General features: G+C 42.4%; 1 protein-coding gene across 5 annotated transcripts in view; it reads left to right on the top strand.

Moving 5' to 3' along the window:
- Positions 1-12,479, top strand: part of GRIA4 (glutamate ionotropic receptor AMPA type subunit 4) — a 216,759-nt gene extending 204,280 nt beyond the window's left edge. The window contains exons 14-16 of one of the 5 annotated variants that reach the window (XR_014168021.1): positions 2,301-2,415; positions 4,618-4,732; positions 7,093-7,227. Coding sequence is in view for 4 of the 5 variants with exons in the window: in XM_081909661.1 (XP_081765787.1) it covers positions 4,618-4,732; positions 7,093-7,227; positions 12,043-12,207 (415 nt within the window). In the remaining variant the exon portion in view is untranslated. Of the gene's footprint in view, positions 1-2,300; positions 2,416-4,617; positions 4,733-7,092; positions 7,364-12,042 lie in introns of those variants that run through there. The other 4 variants (XM_081909661.1, XM_081909660.1, XM_081909662.1 and 1 more) reach the window with 4 other exon arrangements.
- Positions 12,480-21,285: the final 8,806 nt, after the last annotated feature.

Genomic DNA, 21,285 nt, shown 5'->3' with positions numbered 1-21,285 from the left:
TGTCACGGCCCAAGAGCCCCCTCTATCAGGGGAAGAGTTCTACAAGATGGAAGATGGCAAGGACTAGGAGCAAAACCACCTAAGGACATATCCTCCATAGTAACTCTCCCACTAGAGCAGCGTTTCCCAAACTTGGGTCTCCAGCTGGTTTTGGACTACAACTCCTGTCATCCCTAGCTAGCAGGACCAGTGGTTGGGGTTGATGGGAACTGTAGTCTAAAAACAGCTAGAGACTCAAGTTTGGGAAACCCTGCACTAGAGCATGGATGGAGAACATGTGTCCCCCCCCCCCCCGGACTATATAGCTCCCACCTTTTCTGACCATGGGCCATTCTGGCTGTGCCGATGGGAGCTCAATCGTAGAATTGTAGAGTTGGAAGGGATCTTAAGGATCATCTAGTAGTCCAAAGCTCCGTGCAATTCTGGAATCTCAACTAGGTGTACACAACGGATAGCCAACAACAGGTGGAGGACAATACACACTCCCCATGCCTGCACTGGAGGAGCCACAAGGGGAAAGTGGTGCCTCCATCATGTACGTTGCCCTATTCTCTTGATTCCAATAACTCATCTCCAGGACACTGGCAAGTCAGTAGGGCACTTTGCCATGTCCATGAGGCAGCAGGAGACTTCAGGCTGAAGCATGCACCCTTTAATAGGGTGCAGCCTGTTTTAGCCCACATAGTCCTCCACCATCTACTGATGCTCACCGTTGGCTCCAAAATCTCACAGGAATAACACTCCAAACTCTTTACTTACTGGTTTGTCTTTAATCTATCCTTACCTTTTAATCAGGCCTGTGGTGAGCTGTCCATGGTACTGACCAGTTGAAGAGTATCCTGGCCTGTTGCTTAACCCATATCAGAATGCCCTTATAGGCTTCAGCCTGGAAACTTTGATTTAAATGAGGAGCCTTCCAACTCCTTGTGGGCCACAAAACACGTACATCCAGAATAAGTTTCTGGATTTGAGAGCTCCTTTGCTTATCTGCAACAGCTTCAATTCTAAGCTTTAATCTCAGCAAAATACAGCCACTGACAGAGGATGAAATCACTGCCTTGCATGTTTAGATGTTGCATCATGGCCAACATTTTTATTAAGCAAGGTCAGTTTGCTTTAAACCTGCTGTTCAGTGTCTCCTGGGCATTAGATAGCATCAGACAATGTGGTGCCATGGAAATTCTATCCACGGTGATTTCAAGAGCCTCTGCTAAAGGAGCTATCTGATTCCCATTGTTAGCAACCCTGTGTTTCCAAAAAATTAAGTTCAGTTTTGTTTGGAATTCATTGGTACATCAGTGACACACCGAGGCAACCTTTGCCTGGTCTCCTCTGTGGGTGGAGCAGGGATGGATCTCAGAGCCCTGGTGCATGTTGATGACATCATGCATGGATGCCAGGGTCCAGAAGCCTCTAGCCAAGTCTAGGGTAGTTTGTTGCAATATGAAGCCCAATGGTGTCAGGTAAGTGCTCTGTTTTGAATTGCACCGTTATCCTAAATTCCATGAAGCAATCTCCCTTAGATATCTGGTGGTGAGTTCTCTCTAGTGACACTGCTTCTAACATAATATCATAAACAATAAGGTAGCCTAATCATCTGGGCATAATCCACTTAGAATTAAGCACATTTTAAGTTTCATTGTTTTTAATGGGAGTGCTTGAATCCCTTCCATTGGAATCAATATGTTTTAACTTTGGTTGAATTGCGCACCATACAGTTGTAAAAAGAAGTAGAGATTCGCACAAAAGCGGGGGGTGGGGCTGATCTTGCATTTTGTACACCTATTTAATTCACACTTTACCACCAGACTTTAATGCTAGTACAAGACCTGACTATTTCAGCTCAAGGGAACTGAAATTTAATACTCGTATTTTGTACAACAAACAATCATGCCTCTCTGGCTGCTAAAGAAATTGAATCAAGGGTCTTTTTCCTTTTTACTATCTGTTATAAACTGTAGGAGAAAGGATACACACAATCTAAATTCTATATCCTGGCTGCACTTTATCACCACATTGAAAATATGTGAATAGCTCCTTCTCTCTTTTTTTATCGGTTTACAAAATCATATTATCCTTACTTAAGCACCGAGCAATAAAGCTGCCCTCTATTGGAAAAAAACACATTTTCCCTCCCCAAATTTGTTTGCCAGCATGCTTCTTCCTCCCCACAGGTGTGTTATAATATGCAAATGAGAGGTTTATTTAGTGTGTGGATAAAAGAGCTTTTTAAGTCCTCGTTCCTTCTAACATCTTAACGGCTATGCAGTTTCTTACAAAATATGTTTTATCGTTTCAAGAAATGCTGTTAACCTCGCAGTTTTAAAACTGAATGAACAAGGCCTCTTGGACAAATTGAAAAACAAATGGTGGTACGACAAAGGAGAATGTGGCAGCGGGGGAGGTGACTCCAAGGTTAGCCTCAATGTCACCAAAGCGGGTAAACAGTATGTAGAGTAATTGGTGCATCTGCTGGGGCTCTTTCCTTCCTTGCCACCAAATCCTTGACGGCATTGATAAAAAAGCGAAAAACCAACATCCAGATGTGTGCAATTACTGTCAAAGCAAAAATATTTGCATCCTTGTTTTGAGTCTCAAGCCCAACATATTGGCCTGGGAATCCAAATTTATCAAATTGCATGTCATACCTGGAATCTCTACATATTAAAAAATCAAAACAGACTTGATGCAAAAGTTGGTAGGGATAAAGCAGCTTGGTGAACATGCAGCGGAAGACATTAGCACAGCACAGCAGACAATATCACAACTAGCTCCCTGTCTCTCCAGGTGAATGACTTAGGCTGCTTGTCCATCACTAACTGGTTTTTCCTGGAGCTGGAGGTTGGTGGGCCAACTTATTTTGTTTCATTTACTAGCTCCTCCCAAAAGAGTAGAAGGCAGCAAACACACAGGCCAGAAAGCAATTACAAAATTTATTAAATCAGTTGCAGCACAAATGCATACTGGGGAAGATCTCTCCTTAAAAGGCTTGTTGGAAGAGGAAGGTTTTCAGTAGGCCACAGAGACAGCCCCGGTCTTCCACTGAAAAAGAAAGTCCCCATGGCTACAGTCACTACTTCATCCAAAAAAACTCTCTTTAACTCTTGGGTGGGTGGCAACTAGCAGGCCAGCTAGTTGCAGGGGCCAGACTTTGCCTGGATGGCCTCATTTCTATTATTTCCCTTTAGGGCACACCAACACAAAAGTGGATTTATTGTTGTGGTTTCTGCAAACAAAACCTGGGAACCAAAGATCTGGTGTACAAGTTGTCCCCTGAACACTAGCACTGGGACATAATTTTGGGGGGGGGGGTAATGTTTTTGTTTGTTAGTATGTTGTGTTATTTTTGTGCCTTTTAAACCACTTTGTGATCCTTGGATGAAGGGCAGTATAGACATTTAAGAAATTAATAAATTAATCTTGATTTTATGATCCACTCTACCTGCTCAAAGGGTCATTCATATAAACATATAAACATCATATAAACATCATGTGTTTGCAGGTGCTTTAATAATAATAATAATAATAATAATAATAATAATAATAAGAAGAAGAAGAAGAAGAAGAAGAAGAAGAAGAAGAAGAAGTTATTATGTATACCCTGCCCATCTGGTGGGGTATATTATATTATCTTTATATTATCTATATTTATCAATCACATTTATATCCCACCCTTCCCCCAAATAACCCATTGGCTTATTCCATGTCATCTTTCGATGGAGGCACTTAAAAGCTGAAAGAAGCCCAGTGCCACCCAAAGGAATGGCCTGGTTCAGTAGGGTTTTGATTTATAGAGCTGGGGACACACACAACATACTGTGCTCTAAGCACAGCTTTCTAAAAAAAATTTAATGAAATTTGTAGGCCACCCTCCATCACCAAAGGATCCCATCCATAACATAAACATCACGATGCAACGAAATTAAATAAAGATCAGTTTAAAAGTATAGCAGCAATCAGTGCAGCATAAATTAACGTTCAGGTGTCAGCCATCTTTACCGACTTCCTCTAAACACCCAGCGGAATAATCAGGTCTTTAGTCGGTGATATAAAAACTATCAAGGGTGTTGTCATCCATACCTTCCATGGAGAGGGAGGCAGCTATATCCTCCCTGCTTACTGAAATATACAACGATAGGGAGGCCCATATATATTGGTGTGCATAGTGAGCCCAAACAGATTTACACTGAAACAGATCCTACTCAGCCTCATGGAACCTACTTCCCAGCTTTGGTCTGCCGCCTAAATTGTTCAGTTGATATTTTGCTCAAATGTCAGGCTAGGTGAGTTTGAGGACAAATGATAGGCAATCTGGTAATCAGGTGCTTCCTTGTTTCGACACTAAATTGGTCGGCCACTGAATGTCGGTGAAAGCCAATAGTTTTGGGTTCACAGTAATTGCACGCAATTTTTTTCCAAGCCTTCCCCAGCAGTATGTGCCCATTACCTGAAGCGATGGAGCAGGTCCCAGTCGTATGTCTGTCTCTAACCCTGTGCACGACATAAGCAGCCTCTGTGGCCTCCGCTCCGTCACTTTGCAATGCGATTCTATGTAGTTTTACTTGAATAACATAAAATAACATATATAATGTTATTTATGTTATTTCCCACGTGAAGAACTCCTGTAAACCTTGCCGTTCTGAAACTCAGTGAGGCAGGCGTCTTAGACAAGCTGAAAAACAAATGGTGGTACGATAAAGGGGAATGTGGACCCAAGGACTCTGGAAGCAAGGTCAGTCGCTGCAGTTCGGGACCCGCTATTGTGTTCACGAGGGAGCTAATGTTCACGTAGGAATGGAAATAAATGAGCTATTGAACAGGCACCGTGCAGAAGGCGCTTATCCTTTCCCTCCCAACCCCAGGGGGGCAAGATGAAGTAGTCGCTTGGATTCGTAAACCCTGCATGAGAAAGGCAACACATGGTCAAAGCATTAATTAAATGAAAGCCCTTCAACACCAGCTTCATCCCAGGCATGTCCCCAAATGCCAAACCCTTAACTTTTTTAAAAAAAATGCTCTGGTTTATACAAGGCATGGTGGCACCTCAGTTATGAAGCACTCACTGAACATGCTTTTCTAAAAGGTCTTCTGTTGATGGACTTACAGTCATAGAATTGTAGAGTTAGAAGGGAGTCTGAGGATTACCTAGTCCACCTCCCTGCAATGCAGGAATATACAGGAATCGAGCCTGCAGCCTTGGCGTTATCAGCACCACGCTCTAACCAACTTGAACCACTTAGGTTCAGAATGGTCCTGTTGATCAGTCTTAGAAATGATAGCAAGATCTGAAGATGATATAGCATTGTGTTATATTTAATATACTGTAACCCTGATCATGTCTGGTGGACCTTCACCCCACCAACATCTGGCAGTACCTCCATGTCAACTTGACTCCTGCCACTCCACATTTTAAAAAGGAAGGCCATCTCTCTTGACGGCGGTTTGCAAATCTAACAAGTTTGGAGGCAGATTAAAATGTTACGTTCCTCGCCCATCCCATCCCCCCCACCGAAACATGAACAACATGGAAAGATGTTCATCCTACACCTGCCCAGCCATTAGTTGAAACAATGAATAATGCATCTTTAAATTAAACTATTTCAGCAACTGAACTCAGCATTCATCATGGTGTGTGAATTCCACATAGCTCAGAATAAAAAAAAAGTCTTACTCTCAGCCGATTTTTTAAAAAGTGTTTATTACTACAGGCATGCCTGGATAAATTGCTTAATTAAGAGTATAGCAATGGGTGGTATAATGTCAAATCCTTTTTTAAAAAAAGTCTAAAGTATTATGAAGTACAATTACATGCATCTTTCTGAAATCCTGAAATGTCAGGTGTGCAGTCTCATGTTCATGCCATTCGCTCATTCAAATTGACAGTGAATTGTGGCCGCATGAACTCGCAGGACGGAAAGCATCCACCAATTTGAAATGCTTACTTAACACTAAGATTAATGCCTTAAATTAAAAACATAATGGATTTTTAAAAATTACGTATCTAACAATTTACCGCATCAGCACTGCAGTCCCTTAGTGAGAAGAGGTCATAGCTCATTGGCAGAGCATCTCTTTTGCATGCAGAAGATCCCATGTTAAATCTCTGCCATGGTAGGACTAAGAGAGAGTCCTGTCTGAAACACCTGAGCACGGCCAATCAGTGCAGAACACTGACGTAGGTGGACCAAACGTTTGAATCAATACAAGGCAGCTTCCTCTGATAGTAACAATAAGTACTTTAAACAACAACCTTGAGAAAACCAGACAAGCCAGTGGTCCCAATCCAGAGAGTGCTGCTACACTTGTTTGTGGACTTGTGATGCAGCAAGACTGTTCCCTGAATTTCCTACGCTCCAGGCCCCTCTCCCTCTCCACCATACTGCAATTGCTTCCCAAACTAGGCAACTTTCTCCTTTAACAGTATAGTAGAAAGTGTGAAGGCTGTTCTTCATGAGGAAAGACTCATTTGTCTCCTAGCTCACATCCTACATGAGGCTCAGGAGCTGTGACAGGAAATTTGTTTGCCTGCATTTTAAAAAGTGATTTAAATGTAACAGACATTTAGCCTTTTATTTAACCAGCAGTTGGAAGGCCGGTCTGGTGTTTTCTTTTCCAAATAAATATATCGGAGCATATTTATCCTAAAAGGAGCCATGCCATAGATCACTTAGGCTACTTAATGATCCTCTAACGACCCTGTGTTCAGGCCACCATTAAACATTGAGTCGAGAGAGGATAGATATGCTTTATTGACGCTGCGGTTAATAGTGGTAGACTATTTCACCGCCGTTCATTACCAAGGGGCTAATTGCATCTGAAAGTATTGGTTAAGCACATGTAATCTTTCGTAGCATTTTGCTTCTGAAAACAAATTGTTTGCTTATATACGTATGTTTGTTTTGCAAGCCAGGGCAGGCCAATTATCTCGGAACACGTTTGTCAGTGCCTGTCTTCCCTTCCTCCCTTTCCCCGTGTATTTCAATGAAGCCGTCGCTTATGCCTCTGTACTCTGTACTGTACTGTTTTGTTTGTTTGCTCTCCGGCCGCCTCGCGCCTCTGATCTGACACGCACACCCCTTTTTGTTTCCCCAGGACAAGACGAGCGCCCTGAGTCTCAGCAATGTTGCGGGCGTTTTCTACATTCTGGTTGGAGGCCTGGGCCTGGCTATGCTGGTGGCTTTGATAGAGTTCTGTTACAAATCCAGGGCAGAGGCGAAGAGAATGAAGGTGGCAAAGAGTGCACAGACTTTTAATCCAACTTCCTCGCAGAATACCCAGAATTTAGCAACTTATAGAGAAGGTTACAACGTATATGGAACCGAGAGTGTTAAAATTTAGGGGTAGGACTTAGGGCCCTACTACAGTGAGTGGCTGGTCCATCGTCATCTTGTCATGCGGTCTTGTGCCCTGTCTGTCCAGTGGTGGTAACTGCTTGCTTATCGAGAGAGCTTCCTCTTTTGGAAAAACAAACAAACGGTTCGGTTAATTTTGGCTGCAGATGTTTAGTATACTTTCCTATATGTTGCTAATAGACATCTGCATTGCAAGGGGTGGGTTTTTTGGTGCTTTTTATTTTAAAAAATGCATCAAGATATATATATAGAGAGAGATATAAATATATTGGATACAATGGGTTTTAAATATATATATTTTAAAAATCTGCAATCCTTTCCCTACTTGTTTGGGAATACGTTCCATTGGAATAAGTTTGTAACAAATTTGAGGCAGGTGATGCCTCAGGATGGGGTGACCGCCTCTTCATCGGACAGCTTTAAAAGATTAGGCAAATTCACAGAGGATAAATCTATCAAAGGCTACTGGTCAATAAGGCTGTATGCAGCCTCCAGGATCAGAGATAGCATGGTTCTGAAGACCAGCTGCTTGGGAGCAGCAACAGGAGACGGCTAATGTCTCCATGCTGTGCTTGTAAATATCCCAAGGGGCAACCGATTAATAAGGGAAATAGCACGCTGGACTAAATGAACCTTTGCTCTGGACCATTGCTTTGATCCAGCAGGACTTCACAATGTTTTTCTTTAGAAAAACAAAAACATATCATTAATAAATGTGGCTTACTTCTGAGTCTACATGCATATGATTGTGCTGCTACAGTAGTTAGTTTTACTGCATTTGCAAGAAGACTTTCCCTCCAACGAGCTGAAACTGATGTGCCTCGCAGCATGCAGTTTGGAAGGCCACGGCAAAATTCTTCAGTACAGGGTGACAAGCAAAACTGCAGTTTTTGCTCATGGAAAAAGAGTGCCCTGTTTGTCACAAGCAGAGAGCTACTCAGGACTGAAGGAAAGAGAGTGGCTGCTCTTAGGAAAGCATACAGGTGCACTGATTGTCTTCTATCCCCCTTCATCTTTGAGCCAGAAATATTTAGGATTGATAAAACTGTAGTAAGGTACAAATGCTCAAATCCTACATACACATTCAGCTGGAAATACGTTCCATTGAAGTCAATGGGGCTTACTTCTAAGTAGATGTGCATAGTAGGGTGCTGATCATCAGAAGGTCCCAGGGCAGGTTACAACAATTTAAATTTCAGGATTTAAACAGTTAAAGCAAATCACAGGAATAGGGTGGGTCCTAAAACACACACATCTCAGTACAGTCATACCTTGGCTCCCAAACGCCTTGGGAGTCGAACGTTCCTGCTCCCGAACGCTTGAAAACTGGAAGTGATTGTTCTGGTTTTTGAACCTTCTTTTGGAAGCCAAACGTCCGACGGTGCTTCAGTGGCTTCCGATTGGCTGCAGGAGCTTCCTGCAGCCAATCAGAAGCCGCGCTTTGGAAGTCGAACATTTTGGAAGTCGAACGGACTTCTGGAACAGATTCTCTTTGACTTCTGAGGTATGACTGTACACTTTAATAATACCCACAAGACCAGTGATATGGCAATTAAAAAACAAACACAGAGCAAATAAAGCTTAGGTGTAAACTTGTAAATGTTAAGCGTTTTATTTTGCCACCTCAGACAAAGGCATTCTATTTATTATTTTTATTTTTATTCATGCAGTGCTGGCGTGCATGGCACTGCACAGCAGGCAAAGTGTGCCTGTCAAATAGCAGGCCCCTGCCCCAAGGAGACTGCAGCCAAAAGGCACAGCCGATACACAACAGAACCATACAATGCAGAACAAACACAGTATGACCAGAGATTGGCGTGTGGTCACTGTAGCTGGAGAGCACCAAGAAATAGGTGGGTTTCGAGGAGGGGGGGTGAAGAAGATGTGGGAGGGGGCTTGGCGCACATGGAGTGGGGAAGTATAGATTCCCTTTCCGAAAAGGTTTCCTTGCCCATTTGTCTGTTACCTTTTGTTTCTGCCAGAAACAATTTAAGAGGGAACGTGGCTTTCAAAACCTTTCTGTGTTCTTGAAAGTTTCCTCTTTCTGTTTCTCCAGCAGCAGCTCCACTTGTGCAAGGTAAAGGTAAAGGGACCCCTGACCATTAGGTCCAGTCGTGACCGACTCTGGGGTGCGGCGCTCATCTCGCTTTATTGGCCGAGGGAGCCAGCGTACAGCTTCCGGGTCATGTGGCCAGCATGACTAAGCCGCTTCTGGCAAACCAGAGCAGCGCACGGAAACACTGTTTACCTTCCCACCAGAGTGGTACCTATTTATCTACTTGCACTTGATGTGCTTTCGAACTGCTCGCTTGGCAGGAGCAGGGACTGAGCAACAGGAGCTCACCCCATCACGGGGATTCGAACCGCCGACCTTCTGATTGGCAAGTCCTAGGCTCTGTGGTTTAACCCACAGCGCCACCCACGTCCCATTTGTGCAAGGTGCTAAGCCATTTTTAACGCACGGCAGCAAAAAGCACACAAACTCACTTGGTGTGTGGGGGGGATTATGTGGCGAAACCCAGATATTTTTCATTAGGATTTTTACATAGAGGACACTGGGTAACGTAGTTAATGACCTCCATTTTACATGAAGGCTGTTCCAAAGGTAGCTTCTTAGAATCACTAGACAGAAAGGCAGAGGGCAAATTGATTTTGGTCTTGCAAAACAAGCTGGCTTCTGCCCAAAATCAGACTTTTTGCAATAAGGAGAGTGACAGAGCACACTATCTAACCCTCCTGCAAACAACTCAGAACAAATACAAAGACAATGTCTTCTAATCTCCCCACAAACCTCATCTAAACAATTCAGGAAGAACACCCAATGAACAGGCTGTCTGGAAGCAACCTTTGTATCATATAACCTCTCTAATAAATGAAACAAAAAGCACTTTAAACTCCCACCCCACCCCTTGCTTCATTTATAACTAGGATTATGTAGAATTCACTTGTCCAGTAATGAATGGTTGGGTGATTCCATCCTTTAGCAGAAACATGTCAGTTTCCTTAGTCTTTCCCTGGTTAGTAGCTCTCTATCTTTCCATGTTCCTCGTGATTCGGTGTTTCTGTTTTAAATGGCTTTCAATCTGTTTGCTTGTTTTCACCTTTGTACACTACTTTGAGATTTGTGTTAATGTAGGTGATTATAGAAACACCATAAAACGAATATAATAAAGCTTTACTCAGCTCTCAGGCAAGAAAAGGGTGCATCTGCAGCCAGGTCCAGAGGTTCCCCTATCCTTCAAAAAGCAAAGAGATATGTCAGCCATGTTCCTTTTGTCCCACATCTTTGTCAACTATCCGTTTTCGCTCTGTTCCGTTTCTCAAGGTCGATTCAGGAGGCTTCCCCCAGAAGCTAAACGTTTCCCTCCAATGCTCTGCATGCAAAGTCAAGGAGGGTCCCTCGCTCATTTGTAGGCACCACCCAATGCAAAAAAAAACCAAAAAAAAAAACCTTATAGCTGGTGCTCTCAGGACAATCTCAGTTATTGCATAGGGGTGGGATTGCCTTAATCCACCATAAATGTCCTGCTTTGGGCCTTGTGTGTTTGTGTGTGTGTTGCTCTTGTCCCATAATATGCCACGTGTAGCCACGTTATTGCCATGATTTCAACAAATAAACTCATTTTATTGGAGAGTTTGGCCTTGGCCCAACAAAACTTAGTGGTGCCAATGTCTCGTTTCAAATCAATGGGCCTTTAAAGAAAAAGAAAAAGAAATTGCAAACAATGAGATGCTTCTTTCTAAAAGAAAGCCTGCCATGGATTTGGCATTCTGAAACCTCAAACTTCACCCCCAATAGGATTCCAGCCCTGGAGTGCAATTCTATGCATGTTTGCTCAGAAATAAGTCCCACTGAGTTTAGAGGAGGGCAGTTACTCCCAGGCAGGTCAAAACCATTTTTTAATTTAAACAGGCCTTTGAGACAGATTTTGAATTCTTCACATTATGTATATACATTTTTTTTACAGCTGTTGTTTTTATTAGCCTTTTAAGTATTTGCAACTTGCCTTAATTTTAACTGAAAGGAAATCAAGGTAGAAGTGGAAAGGAACGGAGGAAGAATTCGGCTAAAGTCAAACACTTTTAAGTCCCATTTATTTCTGTGGAGATAAGCATATATTTGGATTTTGTTTTCATTTAAATCAATGGGGCTAAAAGGGGCTTAACTTTGGCTGGATTTTCATTTAAATATACAGAAAGCCTGCGATTTTTTTTATTCAAAAAATGCAGTAAACGAGATGATATCAGCTTGACAAGACTTCAGATTTACGAGCTAATTTGTGAGACAATTCCGAGCCTTACTGCTATCACATATACATGAAAATGGATTTGGAGGGGTGGGGAGGAACATGAGATTGATTCCTAGGAAAACTGGGCAACTGAGTAACATTTTACACTTGCCCACAGAGATTTGACTTTTACTAAATTTTAACAGAACGAGAATCTGCAGTTTGATCTATTTTAGAGCTTTAATTTGATGATGATTACTTAAAAGAGTGTGTTAAATGCTCTTATATCCATATTATTATATAAACAGTTAACGTGATAATGCAGATGTCTACACCTAGATATTTTTGGTGTTTGCTGTGCACTGGTTTTATTGGGGAACAGAAATATTGTAACACTTCCTTTCTGCCTCCTCCCTTTCTTCTTCTCCCTCTCCCTTTCTGTCCTTTCTCCTGCCTCCCAGCTGACCTTTTCTGAAGCCATACGAAACAAAGCCAGATTATCCATCACAGGGAGCATGGGAGAAAACGGACGCATTCTGACTCCCGACTGCCCAAAGGCTGTACACAGTGGAACTGCAATTAGACAAAGTTCGGGATTGGCGGTAATTGCATCAGACCTACCATAAAAACCAAAAAAATATCCGAGTGCCTTAATTAAACTGTGTCAGTGACTGACGGGAATACAGCATGGACTGTAACACGACACGGGGAAATGTCATTGATGAACTTAGAAATGGGCTGAGCATGGGAAGGGCATCTTGGCATGCCAGACATCAGCAGCAGCAAATGTGTGTGCATGGTCTCAGCTCGGAAACCCAAACTCAGATTTTATATCAGGAAAAGAAAAATCATAATTTAGTTTTGTTGGGGGGAGGCGGGGTTGGGACAGGAATATTAACAGTGACAAATTTCACTTGAGCGGACTTTCAAAAAACAAAACACCAACTAATAGGACTTGCCAATTTAGCGCATTAAAACTGTGAAGAATACACAAGAGGAAAAGGCTACCTTTTGGTCTTTGTCTAGGCAACGTGGAGAACCAACTGCTATAGAAGTCAATGAACATGCTTACCTGTGTTTCCCGACGATCAACATTATACAGTGGGAAGACTGTCCGGCTGTGGAAACAAGTCACTAAACTGTGATAAGAAAATAAATATGTAAATCCTGTGAAAAAATAAAATAAAAGAAATTAATTACTTTTTTCTTTGGGGGAAAAAAGAGGAATATTGAAACATGCTTGCTTTTTAACGGATGTAAATTCAGTAGAGGACAACACAATTCTTTTTTCTAACCATCTTAGGGAACAATTCATTGCAATAATTGATATAAAATGTCATCACTGTAATAAAATTCAGAGACTTTTTTTTTATAAACATTGTTGGTCATCCTCATTCTGTCCCATCATTCCGTGTTCCATGGATTTGCATCTGTCTAACTACAAGAAACCAACAAATAAGTTTAGAGAACACCATCAGTCTGCAGTATAGAATCAAAAGAGACTACGGGTCACTCATGTTACCGATATTATTTATAATCTTGTTCTGTGTAAGAAACTGTGGTTTTTGTACCCACCAAAAAAGAATAAAACAACAACCGTTCTTTTAATACCTGCTGACCTGGAGTTGTTTTCTGACTATCAGGAATGCTGTTCCCAACAGGTCAATAGAGCTGAGGGCAAATTGTATTTGAGACAAATTTGCATTCTGACGCCAAGAAGTGTGGCTGGGCTTGAGTTTCTGGCCAGAGAAGCAATGGACTGTTCTTGACTTTGCTACTGGTTCACTCCAGCATAATAATCCTATGTACAGCAGGCAGGGATATATGTATCCTGTGCTTTAAAAATAAATCTCCTCTGAGGGAATCCAAATCCCGCAACAGCAAAAATGTGTGATTCTGTATCTTGCATACATTATGCAAGTTATGCTTGTGTGCTTGGTGACTTAACTACTGCATAGTCTATTCAGCTTTTTGCTTTCTGTTTTGCATAATATATTCTGCTTCTGCTTGTCATGGGGGACGCTTTGTAAGGCACTGAAGCCCACCTCGCTGTGCACTGGAAACTATGTTCAGCAATTTCCCTGGCTTCCGAGATGTCACGAGGCACAGTCCACACCCTGCTGAGGATCTGGTTCCTAAACCACTTTCTTGGCTTTTGGCTGCACATCTGCAGGATTCCATCATGCGCAAAGCCCCAACAGAAGGCAGTCAGTCACAAAGTAAGACTTCTAAATGGACTCTTGGTCTATTTAACCCAGTATTGTCTACACTGGCAGGCAGTAGCTCTCCAGGGTTTCAATCATGGGTCTCTCCCAGCCTGGAGATGTCAGGGATTGAACCTGGAACCCAGGTGCTCTACGGCTGAGCTGTGGCAGGCAGGTGGCAGCTACTAACAGCCAAGGACTGTTGTGAAATTTTGGATTTACGTACAACATTCACAGTTGATGTGTGGCCCCTTGGTTACTTCTATCCAAGACTCGGGGGGGAGAATTTTTCACTTTCCTAAGCTATCTTTCTTTCTGGCCACACAAACGCTGCTTATTAATGGAATGGGTTGGTTGCATTTGTCATTTATCCCAAGACAAGCATGCATGCAAATTGGGACCGGATCCATATTTCCCCCTGCTACAGTTTGAGCTCAGCTTCCCTTGCTATCACAACCTACGGTACTTGATGGACATATTGCTCAGACTCAAATACTGATTTGGTAGTCTGTCTTGATTCCCTATGGTTCAGAAGGGCTACCTATCTTTTCTTTTTTTAAAAGGGACCAAAGGTGCCTTGATTCAATTAAATGTGCATTCTGCAACTTATAAAAACACACAAAGAGAGACTCAGTCTTAGGGGGGAAAAGGAAGATGGGTTAGTTGTCAGTCAATCAGCAATATGAGCAGCCAGATTTTGCTGGAAATTGAGAACTAGCTTCCCCTGACCCCAATCCAGGAAGGGAAATTGTACATCTAAACAACATGTACTTATGCGATGGATTTACTACTCAATTTGTGTACATCTGCATGCAGCGTTTTTGTGTTCTATTTGTAACAGTTTCCCTCTCTTCTCACCAGCAAATCCGTAGCTTAAGGAAAGGCTGTGCTATGTCTCTCAACACAAAATGTAGGTGCCACCTAATTCTCTTATTGGATTATTGGGGTAGTATGAATGCCCTCTGCCCTTCCAATCCCTGCCACCTGGTCTAGCAGAAAAAGAGCATGGGTTGAAGGGGATCCATGCCTTTCTTTCTTTTCCCTTTGTGCAACCCAAGGAAGAACTGTGCTGTTAATAAATCCTGCATTGGGCTAGTAATTGATATATCCCTGCAAGAATATTGGAGTATGAAAAATATACTCTGATGCCCAATTCAGGATCTCCCCACCCCTCCGTTTGAAGAATATAGAACCAAGTTTCTTAGGAGACCCACATGGTTTTAGATTTCCAATGCTAATTCTCCAAGACAACTAACAGCAAGTTCAGTCCTTACATCCAAGCCAAACCCCCAGCCATTTCTGCATGTCGTTGTTGGTACATCTCGTAATGTCCAAAGGAAAAAACTTGTGCAGACTGTAGGTCTTCATGCTGTTTGTGGAACCCTCTGCAGGTTGGAATGCTACGTTCCAGAATGCCGAAATGACAACACATTCAGCTAGCAGTACTTCTTAGAAGCACCCAAAATTACTCCAAATTCTGTCATCCCAAGACATAAAGAAACATACAGCAGTTCTAACAAGGGACACTGAAAAACAAAACTTTGGGGCTGTGAAAAACGTTTAAATGCGTAAGATTCCACTTCTCCAAGACCTCTACTCCCTTCGCTGTCTGTAGGCAGAACTACACCCTTACACCAAGCCAGGTTGGTCAGAGGGATGGGCTTCATTGAAGAAAAAAGCAGTTTGGGAAACAGATATGGAGAGCAGCATGATAGGCAGCACTACACAGTACAGGAGTGGAAGAACTTGATACAGGCATGCCATTTTTGGGCTCCACGTAATAATCAACTGTTTTGGTATCATCATTAATATATTTTTATTCAGATCACAAGATTGCAGTGTCACACGAGCAAAGCCCATAGCAAGCCATCTTACAGACACAAAAGTTTAGAAATTATGATCTATTTCCATAATGTCAGTCCAATCAGGTAATTAGTTTTATTTTTACTCAACAAAATGTGAGTTCTCTCTCTCTCCACTCCCCCCTCCCCCTGTGGAAACCCATTCTGGAAAACGTTTGTGGATGACAATAGTTCTTTCATGTTTTATTGTAAAGATGTATGAAAGTAACAAATGAGGCAGATCTTCTGCTGCTCTCAGCACAAACACAGTGCCTCAAATGTCCCTTTAAGGCCACCACTTGCAACATCTGAAAAAGCAAAACAGGATGTGCCCTTATCAAAGTCTTTGGGTCAGAGAAACACTCCTCAAATCCATGCAGCTGCTGATATGCACACATCAACAACTTAGGAATTAAAAACTGCCTCTAATGCTGCTATTTTGTATTTCTGTACAGTGCTGCAAATTTTAAATGGAAAGTTGTTTCCATTTTGAGCTAATTCTTCCTCACATTCTTTACACTGAAGGGTGAATGGATATGCTATGAAATTCCTTGCAAAATGGGACCAAAGTACTTTCTGCATTTGCAGTATAGGTCAAACATACAGCTGCTACCATTCCAGCTACTATTTGATTTTGATATAATATTAATAGTGTTCTAAACCCTCCCTGCAGAGCAGTCAAGTCCTTGTTTAGGAGACTTACAATCTGCATTAGACTGAAAAGAGATAGCAGAAGTTAGGGAATTACAAGTGCCAGGTAATATGTTGCATGTACCACAGATTATACTGTCTAAACTGGGGTAAAACTCTGCAGCAAATCTTTCCTTCCTGGTACATCCCTTACCACAAGATGATCTGGGTCCATCAGCGGTTCCAGTTTGGTCCATGAGGCCATTTTTTTTCACCTGTCAATCAGCTGAGGTTACTCCAATGAGTGGGTGCTGTCAGCTGATGGGCTAAATTCAATTCTGTGTGGGCTGTGGATGCAGCCAAAGCAACAGGATGTAATTCCCCTCCACCCAGAGGGTTAAACCCTGCTCAGCTCAGCAGGAGTCAGTACAAAACCTTTCCTAAATCAGAAAGCCCGTGAGGCCAAACGTTTCCCCACCCGTGCCTTATTCCATAGAGCAATTTATGGGATGTGAAATCTGTGGTTCTCCAAATGTTGCTGCACTATGACTCCCATCAGCACCACCCAGCATGTTCTGTAGTCCGGAATGATGGGGATTATAGTCCAAAAGCGCAATCCTGTTTAAAACCAGCTGCATTGGTTGCCAGTTGGTTTCTGGTTCAATTCAAGGTGCTCACCTTTCTGCTTATAGCCCTAAGCAGCAGAGGAGACCCTCTTAGTAGTTCCACCTCCCTAAGAAGTTCAGGAGCAGCATCCCTCCGTTAGAAGATGCAATGTGTAGCCTGGGTCCTGGGCATGGTACAAAATAAGAGATATTATATAGTGGAGATATGGGGAAGATGAAGGAGAGTGACTCAACACAAGTGGATGAGGAAAAGACTGAGGAGGACGACTTGGGGAGGATAGATCTGGAGACATGTAGAGAACATCATGTCAAACATCACAATGTGCTTGTAGCTTGTCCAGCTTGTTTTATTTTCATTTTTCATTTGCTTTATTTGTATATATAATTTTGTGTATCTGTGCATTATAATATTTGTAACATAGGTGTTCTGTCAAGCAATATGTATATATGGGGGTGTGTGATTTTGGGGAGGGTGGGGAGAGGGCACAAGGCAGTCATTTCATTTCCCTGCAGCAACATCCCTCCCCACAAAAGAAATGTGCAGTTTAACATATTTCAGGTCCTTATGCCACTACCTAGTTAATGACACAGACACTGGCGTGAAGTGAAGAAAGCTCCATGTCAGGATGTCAGGAACAAAGCCAAACTGAACGACACATTGCAGAGGTGAGACAGGTAAAACTCAAGGGCTACCTTTTTCAGTTAACTTCTAATGTTGACTCCTATATAATAATTTCCTCGGATTGCATGCTAAGATTTAAACTTTTGGATAAATCCAAGCAGAGCCTGATAGGGAAAGGCTGCATTGTTTCGAGCCTCTCTGGACAAGAGCTCTGTTCAGCTCAAAAGCCTGCTAGTTTAACACTACCGAGACAAGTGCTTATAATAAATAAGGTAAAAAAGTAAAGGTAAAGGACCCCTGGATGGTTAAGTCCAGTCAAAGGCAACTATGGGGTGTGGCACTCACCTCGCTTTTCAGGCCGAGGAAGCCAATGTTTGTCCGCAGACAGCTTTCCGGGTCATGTGGCCAGCATGACTAAACTGCTTCTTGTGCAATGGGACACCATGACGGAAACCAGAGCGCACAGAAACACTGTTATCTTTCTGCCGTAGCAGTACCTATTTATCTGCTTGCACTGGTAGGCTTTGAACGGCTAGGTTGGCAGGAGCGGGGACAGAGCAACGGGAGCTCACCTTGTTGTGGGGATTCTAATTGCCAACCTTACAATCGGCAAGCCCAACAGGCTGTGGTTTAGACCACAGCGCCACCCACATCCGCTAAATACAATAAATATAAAAAATACCACCATAGCGACATATTTGTACACAGACTTCTAGGGTGCTAGCAAAACAAGGACTGCTGTGTACGCTGCCCAGAGTTGAATTAATTTGGTTTTGGGGTAGAGGAAGTTTGCATTAAAGCAGAAGTGGACACATACATTGCCAATTGTCACGCTAAGTGAGACACAACATTTACCCAGGGAAAAACATATTCCAAAACTAGGAACGGCTGTGAGGAGCTGGGATTTGCATCTGTTTAAAGTATGAATATTTTACATAGCAGCTCTTGCTTTAGAGAAATTCAGTTCCCCTAAAGGCTCTGGGATAAGTTAACCATTATGAAGGTATTGCATCAATTGGGCCTACTTTGTACTCACACAACGTTCACATCACACACTGCATATATACTGTGGGGTTGCCGTGTGTGCTACTGCATCTTTGGTTCATAAATGCATGAACTCTCTCCATCCTACCCAGCATGAGTGAGTGTGCTAAATCAATATGCTGGAATCATAACTCGCTCAGGTGTAAATGTCGTATTACATAGTCCTGCTTGCTCCAGATTGACATGGGTGCTTGAGATGTGAGTTTCTCCCACATTTCCTTAGACTTGAAAGGAAGCAGGCTGTCAGAATGCTGCAGACAAAATACCTCTGCTGTCAGCTATTCAAAGTCTGCTCTGTGAATAAATAGAGAAGTTCAGGCTCCAGGGCAATCTAAGACATCAGCATTCATTAGCAGCAAATATTAAAATGTAAAGACTTCTAAGATTGGCTCTCCAAGGTGATTTATTTTTCACCAAGATGAAAGGGCTTTGAAAGGGTTGATGTTTTCAGCAGGATTATAGACACCCGAGTTTTAAAACAAAAAATATAGCATAGCGCATATCAGTTTAGCTCTTGGGCCCAATGTGTGAAGCAAAATATTATCGGTGGTGAATTACCTCACTAAGGAGCTATTCTGATACACAGTAGTTCCATTATGTGAATGATCATCTAATGTGCTTCTAGCAGATAGTGTTTTGCAACAATAAATACTGGAGATGATGTGTATGGATTGCTTATATTTTTGTCCCATCCACTGGGGTTCAGGGGCTCGGGGTAGTGCAGATTCCCCCCCCCCCCATCTTCTCTTCAGATCCAAGAGATGAGGTCAAGTGATAGCAACTAGTCCAAGTTCACAAATAGAGATTCATGTTTCATGTTTGTTAGTAATAGGTGGGCTCCCGTGTTGGAGAATGGCTCAGAGTAAACCAAGCTATTCCCCATCTCAAAAAATGGGGAAACAGCTCAACATAAGCCTATACAATCCAAATCAATTTGGACCCTGCCAAGCCAACAGACCCCACAGTCTGATGGACTTTAAAACTTCTTCGGACTCGTTCTTTTTCCCTCCCACCCTCTTGCTTTACTATTGTTCTCGTAGCAAACAGGAGAAAGGAAAAAAGGAAAGTTGTTTCTCAGTTGGGCACCTGCAAGGTAGAGAACTCCCTCCTTTCACATACTATGCCAGAGCATCAATCTTGGGATATGAGTGTCTGGATGGTGGATAGCAGGAATTGTGTGATGAGTATATTAGAGAGAGAAGGAACTGCATTTTTCTCCAGCTTGGGGTCAGAGAATAATCAATGTTCACCTGTTTAAATGGTAAAAGTCCCTGAAATCAAAATTTATGAGCCACAAAACACAAGTCTCAGTGGCATCTCAGCCTTCACTCTATCCATCACACCACACTGGCTTCCATTGATAACTGGTGGCATATAATTGCCAGTGTCCATATATGAAAATATTTGGGCATCACTGAATATCTCATCCACCATGGCAGTTATAACTACTATTAGCAAATTATTATTCATATAAGGCCTTAGTTCTTCATGGGCTTGAACCCTGTTTGCCTTTAAGTCATTGCTGGGTTTATCATGCCCTGGGAAATCTACCGCTTAATAATTTGCCTAGGGTGGTAAGAGAAAACAAGGTGCAGAGATCCATCCATCCATGCCTAGAGACAGATGTTTCCATCATTCTACTGGTAAGGATATAGTCTGTTAACATAAAAATTATGATGTAAACTCACCCCGTACCACTCACTTGAAACCAAGTAATGGCAATCAGCAGGCTCCAATGTAAACATCAGTGGAAATGCCCAAACTGCTACAAAGGACCAGAAGCCTATGCACAAGCCTCATTGAATGGCCACTTCATGGCCAGATTATTTATCTGAACCACCACTCCAAATGGGAGACTGTTGCAATCAGGTTGAAAGTGTATGATGATTCCCAGCTAGGATTATATGGCTTGTTTGTGACAGAATGAATTGTGTTTCTATTAAACATGGATTTTCATTTGTGAAAATGATCACCTAACAGCACTCTTAACTAGAACTTTAAAACAGCTAAATTAACTTTTAGAGTGTGAAACTCTGGTAGTTCTTATTCCCTTAATCTTCTTATCCAGCAGATAACTATCCCACTGAAAAGCAGTGTTCAAACTCCTAAACAGAAGAGTCAAATTAAAATTGTACTCTTTCCCCATCTCATTCTAGCTCTTCTGCTCTCCTTGATGGTGCTATCCATCAAGAGCAAGCTATCTCAGGATGGATCATAAGCCTTGTGTAATGTAATTACAGACTTTAAAGCATTGCATTACACAGCATGAAATGAATTGGCAACTCTACGCCTTATGATCCAACTGACTAATGATTGAGTAGTACAATTATAGGGTGGGGTGGAGAATGGAAACCAGGCACAGTATACCACAGCCCAGTTACTCAAGGAATTAAAGCAGGTTCAAAGAGTAGCAAAGGCACTCAAGACAACAGTGGTAATTCATGGAGGAGTGGTGTAATACGCTGTCACACCAAGTAACAACCGAGGGGCAGAGAAACCCCTTCACCATACCCCTATTCCAGCATGCATTGCTGGAAGGCAGAGTAGCACCATCTCAGTGCACAACTGGTGAAATGTTGCCTGTGTGTGCAGCTTGCCATTCACCAATTGTGTGCCACTCCAGCAATCTTCAGCTTGTAAGGGTATGGGCACATCTTTCTCGTTGCTCAGTGACAGCAGCGAAGTACTACATTCCTTTAACACCACCCTGTTACCAGTGAGCAGTCATTGTTTTTTT

The sequence above is a fragment of the Podarcis melisellensis genome (assembly GCF_964234715.1).
Source record: "Podarcis melisellensis genome assembly, chromosome: 4".
Classification (NCBI taxonomy): domain Eukaryota; kingdom Metazoa; phylum Chordata; class Lepidosauria; order Squamata; family Lacertidae; genus Podarcis; species Podarcis melisellensis.
The sequence above is the reverse complement of the archived record's forward strand: the minus strand, read 5'-3'. Positions and strand labels throughout refer to the sequence as shown.